This window comes from Belonocnema kinseyi, chromosome 9, assembly GCF_010883055.1.
Source record: "Belonocnema kinseyi isolate 2016_QV_RU_SX_M_011 chromosome 9, B_treatae_v1, whole genome shotgun sequence".
Lineage (NCBI taxonomy): Eukaryota > Metazoa > Arthropoda > Insecta > Hymenoptera > Cynipidae > Belonocnema > Belonocnema kinseyi.
Genome location: NC_046665.1, coordinates 51918930 through 51931661, shown reverse-complemented (window position 1 = coordinate 51931661; position 12732 = coordinate 51918930). Strand labels below are relative to the sequence as shown.

The following is a 12732-nucleotide window of genomic DNA, read 5'->3' as shown; positions in this document are numbered from 1 at the left end:
CAATGCCCAGCGGCCTCCCATCTTCCTAGGTCTATTAACTTTCAAAGCAGTCGTCTACAGCGAGTGATATCCACGCAGGCCAGATGTTCCTGATGAATCGTTTCTTCGATGGTGCCTTCCTCACCTTCGGGATCGACGTTCTGAGGTTTCTCGAGTCCGACCAGGAGGACCGGATCGATCCGATGATCTACGTCTTCCCCAGGATGACCAAGTGCACCTTCTACAAGTATGGTGTCAGCGGTGAGGTGGAGAGACATGATGCCGTCTGCATATTGCCGCTCAACGTCGTCAATGAGAAGATCTACGTCTTCCTCTGGTTCTGGTTCCTTTTTCTCGGCATTCTCAGTCTAATGACCGTCATTTATAGGGTAAGATTTTTCCTCTTTTATTAACTTTTCTCTCTTTTTGTTTGATCCTAGATTAAGAGTTGGAAGGTGTAACCCACGTGAAAAGAAATACCAACTGAATACCGTTTCCAGACTAGATTCAATTAAGGTTTATTATTTTCCCAGTATGTACCCCACAGCTGATGCCTGCATTATTTGTAGGCTTTTGAAAAAGACAATACTCGCTCGAAACTGCGGCAATGGAAACGATTTTCTGTGTTTAATTAAAGTGCAACTGTTTTTACCAGTAAAGAATCTAGCTGAAGGTCTTGAAAGACCTTACTTGATTTATGCGATCTATGGGCTTCAACAAGTTTCGGCTCGATTTATATAGCATGATCTGATGCTTTCTTACTTTGTGGGTATATAGGGAGAAGAGAATAAGATTTAAAATTGCTATCGTGAAAATAAAAAATGTTTTCTTTCTAGATTTTAATTCCATTTTATACCTTGAGCTCCATAATAGTAGACAACAAAAATTAGACAACTATCTTATATTTTTCATCCAAATAATATAATAACTGCAGGTAAATAATAAGTGTATATAAACAAATTTATCAATCCAAACAAATTGGTGGCCATAGAATAATAGCGATTTTAACATGGGAACCCAAAAAGACCGTACATTTATATATATATATATATATATATGCACTGTCTTCAGTCATCCAAATATCATGAAACACGAGGAAAACAACACATTTGACCTCAAAAGTTTCAAAATACATTATGTCAAATTCAGTAATATTCAGTTTCTGGATACCAGACGAAAAACTTCCTAGTGTAAAATAATTAATTTTTTTATACCAACTAAATGTTTTCCTTATTTAAAGATAATATAAGTAAACTCAGGATATAGAAAATAATGAATTCTTCAACTTAGCAACTTGGTCAAAATTACTGATCTACCAGAATAGTTTAAATTATAAAGTAACTAACCATTTTACTGAAAGTACCTAAGGGTTTCAATTAAACTAATCAAATATATTCTTTGAATTCAATATATTGCAGGTTTGTTATTTAGCCTCCAATATTATGTTATCCACCTAGGGGTGGAATAGGAACATAGTCGCAGTCATATTTCATTTCGACTGAAGGAAATATGATTCAATTTAAATTAAATTAAATTATTTAAGCAATCAATTTAATTAATTCTATTTAAATTAAATTTATTTTTCAGAAACTTATGGAAATTTACGGTCATTAATGGTAATTTTAGAATTAAAAAAATTCTTGTAATTTCTGATAATATTACAAGTAATTTATAGTAACTTAAAAAAATTACCCAAAATTCAATTTGAAAATGTCTATAATTATTGGGAAATTTTTTTTGAAATTTTCAGCCAGTTATGGGAATTTTACAAGTTAATGTCGTAGCTTACCATAATTTATCCAAAATTCAATTGTAAACATTTTTATAAATTTCCGAAAATTTATTAAACTTTTGGTAATTCGATTAGTTACATATGGTAACTTTCCATAAATTACCGCGAAATTCTATTATCTTAAACCAACATTTCCTTATATTTTTTACGGTGAGTTAGCTAACTATCGTAAAAGGCGATATCATATATGTATAATTTTTTTCATACGCGTAGAAACAGGCTGAAATCAGGCATGTGTCAGAACAAAAAATTTCCTTGTAGGTGTATGGTAGTTCAAATTGACACATGTTGAAAATTTTTTTTCATTTTTTCAAACGTTCCCCCTTGATCTGTTCAATTGCAGCAAACAAATTATTTCCGAGTCGGGAAATGCCCTAAAAATTGCAAAATAACAGTTTTGGAAAAAACCATGATAAAATCACTACTTATTAATTTAAAAAAATGGATTATTTTTATTTGACATGTGACAAATTTTAGAGTATCTTTTAACTAATTTTAAATTGTTCAAACAATTATTTTTTCAAAATGTTTTCCTGAAAATTTAGCATTTTCTGTAATTAATGACACAACGAAATTTATGAGTAATATTCTTTGTTAAAGATGTTTAGCAATTATTGGAACCACTAATAATCATTCACTAGCGCCTTTTCATAGGAAAGGTAGAGAAAGTTCTAGTTGCATTGAATCTCGTACACGAAGTCGCTTATTGATTTTATTATTAAGTATTTTACTTATCTCAGAACGTGTACCCTAATTGTTTAAACAATAATTATTTGTAGGTTTTCGTAGTCCTGGACAGACACCCTTACAGTTTCGTTCCGGTGTCTGTCCATCCATCCTTCGTACTTTAGTATAAACAGGGAAAGTGAGGAGAAGTCTTTGGAGAAATGGTAGGATGGGAAGTAGAGGAAATTATGGAAAATTGTGGGAAGGAAGTAGGGGAAATGAGGGGAAGGGAGACGAGTGAAATAGAAATAGAAGGAATTGAGAAATAGAAGGTATTGAGGGAAGGTAAAGTAGGGAAATTGAGGGAAAATAATGAAAGGAGAAATGATAAAAGTGAGGGGTAATGAGGGGAGGTAAAGTAGGAGAAGTGAGTGTAGATGAGAGGAAGTAAGGGCCATGATTACAAAGGAGGGTGATGAGTACAGGAGAGACAGTGAGAGCTGGGGAAGAGAAATAGGTATGGGCCAGTAGAACAGGGGAATTAAAAGGGCTGTGAATGGGAAGGAGGAGAAGGGGAGCGATAGCTGAGTAAGCAAGGAGAGGAGGAAGTATGCTTCCTCCTTCCTACTTTATAAAGTAGGAAGATGTTCAGGAGAAAAAAATTTATTTTTATTTTTGAAGAGTACCATTTCCAAGAGAATACTCAGATTCATTCCCAAATACCCAGAATGAGTAGAGGAACTATTCAGTAGAATTTCCAATACTGTAGGATAAATTAAAAAATGTATTTAATTTTTTATAAACAAATAAGTGGATGAAAATGGTTTCATATAGTTTTAAACGGTTTCATATAGTTTTATTTTTCAGGATTTTTTAATAGAATGTTCAGCAAATGTATTTTGAAATTTCCTTCGACTGAAAGAGCTAAATTAATACAAAAATTCATTACAAAAAATTGTTGTAATTTTTTTATGATGCATTTTTATGATACTTGGGATATCTTGTCTTATTATCCCTTGATTCTCACTGGATTTCCTCAATGGATCATCAAAAATAATTTTTGTGTTATACCCGTGAGGATTCATGAATAAATAATCATTATTATAAACGAATAAAGAAAACAATTTTTGCCTTCAGCTATTGGTGATGAAAAGAATAGTCATTTTCCATGGAATTAGGTCCATAGAGCTCATGAATGATACTCAGTTATCATATTTGCTCATATAATAACAATTCGCAATTGTTCAAACGATCTTAGTTAACAAATGCATTACTCGGTTATTTCTCGTCACATAAACTCCTTTCTTTGTACGCATTTAATTGTTAACGACTGATCTTCGAATAACGTTAGGGGATTTGGATGAATAATAACAACTGTCATTGTTCTGATCTGCAGTTGATTCTGGGTTGAAAACGCTATTCATTCCATGAAGAATAGAAAAGATGAGTAATTGTTCATGAAATTTCTTATAACAAAGGCAATTGTTAACCGTTAGGAAACGTGATCGCTTCCAGATTTGGCTAATTTTTATACATTCAAAGAAAGGAAGCTCAAAGCAAATTTACAGAGCTAATGTCATTAAATTTTCAATCATCAAAATAAAAATAGAATAAAAGTTTGTTCTTGATGCATGAATATTTCATTTGTTTTCGTTTTAAACCATACAATTTCCCGAATAATAAATTAATTATTAATTATTTCTTCAGAATAAAATATATTTCACACATGTCATCTAATATAATCCATAATAGTTGTTCACAACTTGATTAGCATGTATATGTTTAACAAAGAATTTGCTAAACAATTACGAAGCATTTATTAAATCTCATACTATTAACGATGAAACTCTTTTGTTTCTTGATTGCGTGAGAAAGAACAACTTGAATTATTATCCTTGACTTTTCTAACCAATTTTCTCACGTGTGACTCACTTTAAATGGGACTAGAGCGTCACTTTAATAATCTAAAATAATTTTAAAAATTCTGATTTCTTCATTGTTTTTAAACATCAGTACTGAAGTATTTATTCAGTCCACACTTAATTGAAATAATTAATTTGTAAAGTTTCAAGATAAAACTCGTTATAAGGTAAAAAAATAACTAATAATTTACTAATAAATAATAGTTTTTTCAACAAAACTAAAAATCGATCAAATCTTGTCGAAGAATGATCTGTGATATCTTATTTTTATATTTAATTCTCGATTTATGGAGGAAGGCAGTTTTTAATACAAATTACAATTTAAATTAAATTGATTAATAATTAAATTGATTCAATTTTTCATTTGATTTGACTACAAATTGTTATTCAAAATTTCAGCTAGAAAGTTCATTTTCAACGATATAGTTGAATTTACAACCACAAAAGATACATTCTGAACCAAAAATATAATAGTTGATATGTAAACGAACAATTTTCTTTTTGAAACAAAAACAGTTAATTTCATCTAAAAAACGAGTATCCCGTGTAGAAGGCTTAATGGGGTATTGTTGAGGGTCTGATTAGGTTTTCCTATTTTTATTAGGGTCCGCATGGAGCAAATTTTTAGGGGCGGTACTAGTTTGGTTACGCAAAATTGTTAGGGGCCGTCAAAGGAAATTTGTTCAGGTCCTTAACAAGAATCCTTACTATTTCCTAATCAATGTTAGGGGCCCTTGTTAGGGCCGCAGTAGGGCCTCTTGTGCAAGTAAATGCTGTTTCTGTTCTTTTCATTGACAAAATATGACCGCTATTATTGTACACGCAGAAAAAAGAACCTTATATTTTTCTGAAATCCAAGTTAAATCTACCGATCTTTCAAGTACAGTCGGTATTCTGTACAGTTCCTGGATGTTGCAATTACGAATTATCATGTCACTTTAACGAATACTATAAAGAGATCTAAATTATGTTATCGGCGTAAACTAAAGTTAAGACAGCACTATAAATTGTGAAAAGTATTGTTAAAAAATAATTAATAAATAGGCGCACGGTTATGTCTTATAAATATTTTCGGATATACTCATAATTAATCAGTATTATTAAGTTATAATGCTTATAATACAATTAAAATTTCGCACGCAATGGGTGGGATTCGAACGCATAAACCTAAGCACGCGAGTCAATAGCCTTAACCACTTTTTTTACAAAAACAATGTCTATTGAAAGAAATTTACAAAAAAGGTGTATATACATTTATAGCACTGTAAAAAAACATGGATAAGAAAAAGCGCTTGACTTATATCGCTTAAAAAGTGTATGTTATAATCGGCCTAAGTTAGGCGCTCGCTTAATTGTTAGGGGAAAGTAAAAAGAATTATAATTATGCTTCTTACATATCTATTATTACATACAGAAGTGTACTATCTATATTGATCTTGATCGATAACTAGAAAAATTTAAAGAGAAATAGAAAATAAAAACTAGTTCAACATTTGTATGTGCAGTAATTATTTATGTTAGCCACCAATATCGCTTTGTATTGAGCCAGTGTTTGTCCTTAGTATCCCTTATGGGTATGTTAGTTGAGTATCTACGTGGAATATTAAAATTCTCATACATTTTATTTGCCTTGTGTAATATTTTTTTATCAAACTTATGCCTATGTACATGATAAATAGCGGGTATATTATTGACATTTTGAAGATAACCTTCGCTATCTAAGTGTGTAAATGATTCTGGAGGTATGTCACCAGTTAATCTCGCTTTTTCATGATAACCAGGATGGGGATAATATGGCCCCGAAATTAGGGGGTTTTTAATATTACATGCTGCACTGGTGATGTGATTCCTGGTTAATTTCAGTATAAAATTATCTATACGTGGTATATTAGCGCGATCGTATAATTTTTGATTGGAGTAGTGTCGTCGATAATTTGACTTGGGAGTTTTGTACATTTTTAGACAGGCTCTTAGACAATTTATTTCGAAGACCCTTAGTTTTTCCATGGTGGAAGGCGCTATATTGAAACAGACCTGAAATCCGTACGTCAATATGAGCCGTATGAGCAGCACATAGCATACAATTTTCACTTTAGAGTCTAAATGTTTGGAGTGAAACAGATGTTTGGCATTAAAGTAGGCCTTTTTCCCTTTTTCCAGAGTCAGAGTCAAGTCAGAGTCAGAGTCAAGGTGATCTTCCAAGTATTTTACTACCCTTTTGTGTACTAGGTATAGGTTTCCACTTTCGCTTGTTTTTATTTTGAAATCTTTCCATACTTTACAATACTTTTTATGAACTTCATTCAAGTTTGGCCTACAAAGGATTGTTTCAGATTTATTTATATTACATTTTAATCTTCAGGTATCAAAAAAGAATAATAATTTTTAAAATATGTCCAGGAGATTGGCTTGAGCTTCGTGCAGGCATCTACTGATGACATATATTATTATGTCGTCAGCAACCCCCAGACTTTTTTTGTTAGGTTTTAGATTTAATCCATAAGATCTCAGCAAGTCGCAAGCGTAAATGTTAAACAATATAGGGGAGTTGACAGCCCCCTGTTGCAGGCCCTCATTGAGCACGAGCGTCAGATCTGATTTATTTTCGCTATTGAATACAAATTTTTTTTTCCGTGCAAGGCGTTCCATAAGATTTTTATACGGTGTTTCGGAAAATCCTTCTTTATTATTCTGAAAAATAGGCCATTCAGCCAAACAGTATCAAAAGCTTTTTCGAGGTCTATAAGACAGGCCGCGACAAATTGTTTGTCATTTAGAGCCCAACACACATCGGAAACAAATTTACTAATCGCGTGTATTGTTGAGTGTTTGTACCTAAATCCAAATTGCATATCAGGGATTATGTCATTTTTTTGCAATGTTATTGAATGGATTGATTAAGTACTATTTCAAATATTTTGTTTATATTTGGCAAGAGACTTATTGGTCTATAACTCTCTAGAAGCTTGTCATCTTTGCCTTTCTTTTTGAGTGCTTTAACTCTGGCAGTTTTCCATTTATCTGGAAAATGGTAGTTATTCAACATATTGTTGAAAATTATAGAATATTCATGCAAAATATTAGTAGGTAAGTTCCTAATTGCAATGTTTGGGATTCCGTCCGTTCCGGATGATCTTTTGCTATCATGATTTTTTAAAATGTTTTTCAGTTTATAGATGTTACAAAAGTAATCTTTGTCATCTTCGTATATGGGATTGTGTGTGTGGGATTGTGTCTGTTTTGATTACTGATTGAAGCAAAATGTGCTCCTAGCAAGTTTAATTTATCTCTACGGTCAGTTATAATGAAGTTATTTTCTTCGTCTTTAGGCGTTGAGAGTTTGTCGATTTCCGCGGCTTCTATTAAGTTTATTTTATCCTGTGGAATTTTGAAATTTTGAAAGTCAGTTTCGTTTTTTGATCCAAATATTCTGTTTATTTCTGGAAATAGGTTATTATTATCGTGCATGGAAATGTTTTATATTCTATTATACCAGTAATTATTAATGTTCTTATTAAATAAATGATTTATTTTGGCTTTAACGTCTCTTAAGATAAATGCATGCATTCTTATACTTCTTTATCAATGTTAATGTTTTTAGACGGTGTATTTTTGATAATAAATGACTTTTAATGTTCTGCAGATTTTTTATCCTGGGACATAAATATCTTTTGACGGAATCAAAATTTTTATAACTAGGCGTGCAAGTTTGTAGGGCCTCCATGATAATTCGATCAAGTAAATTTATTTGAGTGTCTATCTCTTCGTTACTGAGGTGTCAGGCTTCCGGCAGGGTCGCGTTAAATTGGCTAAGGTGCTTTTGAAATTCCTCTCAATCTGTCTTGTTAAAGTTTAATCGGTGGGTGTTTGGGGCAGGTTCTAAAATAATGTTATCCATGCCGTCAAGGGAGAAAACAATACTTATTCCTTTATAATCGCTGTCATAAGGGATTGCTTTCAGTCTGTGATTAATTAAATTGTTTACATTGATCCTGTTATCATGTAGGCATATATCTAGGTATGAGTTTCCGCTGGGATACGTGGGTTCGGACGGTCCTACTAATTTTATTCTAAACTGCAAATCATTATTTTTTACCCAATTATTTAAGTATAAACCTCTGAGATTCTGCTGAGCATCTTGCCAGTCAAAGTGACCGACATTTAAATCTCCTGCTAGTAAATACCAGCTTTCTGAGATGTAACGTTTAAGTTCATTAAATATAAGGCTTAAGTCTTTGGAAAAATTATTTCTAGTGTGGCCTGCTGCATAAGCACTAATTCTGTATAAGTTTTGATGATTTTGGAATGGGATTCTGATGATGGTTGTTTCGATTATTTTAGTTTGGTTGTCTGACTTGATATTTACCCTGTAAAATTTCAGATTATTTTTTATTATTACCGGGGTCCCTCCACCTCCTCTGTTATCTATCCTGTCGTTTCTTAGAATTGTGTAGTTTTCAAAGCTAATTTCTTGTCGTGAATTTAATTTGGTTTCGCTTATTAGTGCAATATCCGGGTTGTATTTTTTTATTGTATCTTGAAGGTTGAATCTCCTAACGTTAGATACTATAGAATTTACATTTATTGCCAAGAGGTTTATGTTTTTAATATTTATTTTATTTGTGTCCGAATTGTTGTTGGGCTGTAAACTTATATTGTTAGGGTTCATTGAGTTCTAGGGATTCAAAAATATGGTTGATTTTTTGCGTGTTTCCCGTGACTTGAGTTTTGATACTGTTTAGCTGATTGGTCAGTAATGACAGGTTTTCTAAACCTTTTGTGGCAGACTGATCCCCTTGTCGTTCAGAGGATGTAGGATTCACAATTTTAGCATAAGATATTTCCAGATTAAGGGCATGTGATACTTACTGTTTCCCCGGCTTTTTTCCACAAAAATGAAAAATGTTAAAAACTGAATTCGGAGATGCTGTAAAATATCATAACCGACGTCCCCGGACTCTTTTTTGAGGGATAATAACAAAAAAAAATTATTGTGCTACATAAAAATGTTATGCATATGCGTTATTTTGAGGTTACGTCGTTTTTCATCTCTGCCTTTACGATAATCTGGAAATTATTTATGAATTAAACTTTTTTGATTGCCTGAAAACAAAGTTAGTTGCGGGACATTAGTTACTATTTTTATTTGTAAGTCCAAAGTTTTCGGCCAAAAATATTGTGTAGTTTGGAAGTAACGCTTGGGTGAACTGTAACACACATAACCTCGAAATATACACGCACATTGTTAGCAATATAAACATTTTTTTAATAAAAAATTACAAAAAAAGTGTGTGGGGACTCCCGTTGCTAATTCGCTATCATTTTCCATATTTTTAAGACAAAATATTTATTATTCTAGAAAAAAAGCCGGGTGAACCTAAAACTGGTAAAATCGACAATTTTCTAAGTATGACATGCCCTTAACGTAATTAGATATTTTTCTCAGCTTAAGTTCTCTTTTTTCTTTAATAATTTGTAATTTATCCCTTATTTCCCCCTTGATTTCCCTTGATTTGGGGCACCCTCTGTATGAGGCCAGGTGACCTGTCTGTCTGCAAACTACGCAGTAAATATCTTTCTTTTCTAGTTTATCGCTGCCGTTTAGTTTACGTTCTCCTGGTCCGTGAGTCTGGTCACATTTAACACATCTGTAACCCCCATTGCAATACTTTGCTATATGGCCAATTCTTTGACAATTATAGCATTGAATGCCTTCAACGTGCCTAATATTTTCCCACCATACTACTTGATTAGATTGCCTATTAATACTGGTTAGGTTAAGAGACCTGCTGTCGCTTGTGATGGATGAATAAACTTTTTCCGCAATGGGTGTTATTGTGTAAAAATCAAAATGATTCCCTCTCATAATTTCGATTACGCGTTTGAATGTCTTGATGCTCGTTATATGAACTGCTAGTTTTGTTGGCGAAAGATTTTTGATAACATATTGGTCTACTGTGATCTCTGATTTATGTACATCATTTACCTGTTTCGCCTTTGCATTGTAGACGTAGATTGGCGGCTCCTTAGATTCCGTTCAAATGTCCTCTGTTTTCATAACTTTTGTGTTTGGCACTGTAGGTGGTTTTATTGGAGTTGAGTTCTGGTTTACGTTACTCATCTCAGCCAGATTATTATTTGCCAGCGGGCTGAAGGCGTTATAAGTGGCAAACCGTGATCCTTCACTGTTCTCCTCACTATCCATATATTCAATTGCTGGCAGGTACAGTGCTGCTCTTCTCGGGCTCCTGGGGCTGAGTATGATATTGTCAGCGTCTTGCGATGTGGAAGATGACGGCGCCACTTGGTTGTGTGGGTGGATCTCTTTTTTGGATGTCATTGCCGATGTCGGTATCGGCGCTATCGCTGCTCACTTGGGATTGGGGTTTTCATCATCTGGTTCGCCTTTCTTACTGTGAACTATAGTTTTCCTGGTCAGATTTGTTCTGGGTGACATTTTTTCTGTGTTTCTGAGCGTTTTTAGGGCGTATAAAACTTTCCTTTCGCTAAGTTCACTAGTCAAAGAGCCTTCCTTGAGAGTGTCGAATAGCATTTGTGCTATTCCCGCCTGTAAGGATGGAGAAAGGCATGATGCTTCTGCTGCATTGCTCGGCGCAACTGGGTATTTTCTTTTCTTCTTATTAATTGGTCCAGGGGCTACGGCTGATGACAGAGTAATTTGTTGGCTTTTGCTGGGGCTTGCCATTAGTTCCTGGACCTGGTAACTTTTTGGCAATTAACACTTTCTGAACCACTAATTATTCCGTAATTCATGGAAAATCACTATTATAGTACGTGTGGAGCGCATGAGAAACAATACCGATTATTGGAGCACTTTTATGTTCACTTTGTCTGTTGGTGTATGCCACGTCTCAAGGGATGCCGCGATCGACGCCTTACGGCGCTGTGCACTTTTTGGATGCACTAGACACTTGGAAATTCACAAAAATTTTGCTATACTGACATGTTTCTATGTTTAGGCTGTGTGTACAGCACTGGCGATTAGCGGGGGCTTATAAGGTTCACTTAGTCGTGTTTTAATTATGCCACGCCACGAGAGACGCCGCGAGGTACGCCTTTCGGCGCTTTGCACTTTTCAAACTTACTTGTCACTTAAAAGAACTCACTGAGAAAAAATAAAGAAATCACTATTTTAATATTTTTATGCTGTTTTGGAGACACTGAAGAATGTTTGGACACTTTTCTGATACATTTATCGTTTTTTAAGGGGTTTTTATAGCTCATTATACCTCGCGTTCTCGTACGGCCGTCCGTTTCACGCGAAGGTCGACTACTACACTATTACACGAGTTGCGTTCTGTAAAATAATTTTGAAATGCATTTGTAACTGAGGTTGGCGATCTCAGAAACGACTTCTGAATACGCGACCATGCCATCGCGGCACAAAACAAAAGTTGTAGCATTTACCTCATATCTATATGTCAGATGAAACAGTACGGAACAAAAACACGTCTTGCTCCAATAAACTCTCAAGTGTATGCGATCTGTGAATAAGTTGTGCCATCTAAAATTGTATTATTTTCATAAAACCTCTTCCTTGCAAAGTGGGAATATGGAGTAATGAGACGACTGTCATAGAAATGTCAAAAAGGAATGTTTTTTAGGTGATGCAATCCATTCATGGCCAATTGCGCTGTGAATTCACCCAGTTCTTCGCGCGGATAGGTTGCGTTGCGACTTTAGGGGTGAGCTAAGTAAACTAATAATAATATCTTACTACGTTATCTCGGTTCAGTAGATTTTACATGTCGTACAATATGTAATACGAGGGAACAAAGGTTTCTTTTATTGAAGGATAACCATTGAATTAGCTTTAATTTCATTGTGACATTTACGAAATGTTAAGTGTTTTAATATAATAAAAATGTATAAAAAAAAGGTTTTCGTGAACAAATTTTCAAGCGCCTTAACATACTTTAAAAATTGTGTCTCTTTTCTGTTTATGAAAATAATTGAATAAAATCCTTTTAGATAATTCGCACAAATACTAGGCAGCCTGATAAGTACCTGAAAATTCTAAGAGATGGCATTAGTATTCACTAATGTGAACCATTTTCGTCGAGCTTGATCCTTCAAATGACGCCTGTCAAAACTTCAGCCATTTATGTTTACGCATTTGCAAGTTACAGCACTGATAAGCGACTAACCTCCGAGTTTTTTTTAATATGGAAAAATCTGAGTTTCGAGTTTTGATCAAACACTACTATCTTTGCAAGAAAACGATATCTGAGATCAAGGCCAAGCTGGATTAGTATTACCCGGACTCTGCACCGTCGATTGGAACGATTCATAAGTGGTTTACCGAGTTTCGTTGTGGCTGTACGAGCACAGTTGATGCTGAACGATCTGGGC

General features: G+C 33.9%; 1 protein-coding gene across 2 annotated transcripts in view; it reads left to right on the top strand.

Annotated features, from left to right (window-relative positions):
* Positions 1–12732, top strand: part of LOC117179694 (innexin shaking-B-like) — a 137395-nt gene that overhangs the window by 90178 nt on the left and 34485 nt on the right. For both annotated transcript variants that reach the window (XM_033371719.1, XM_033371720.1), the window contains one exon: positions 79–368. In XM_033371719.1, the coding sequence (XP_033227610.1) occupies positions 79–368 (290 nt within the window). The remainder of the gene's footprint in view (positions 1–78; positions 369–12732) is intronic.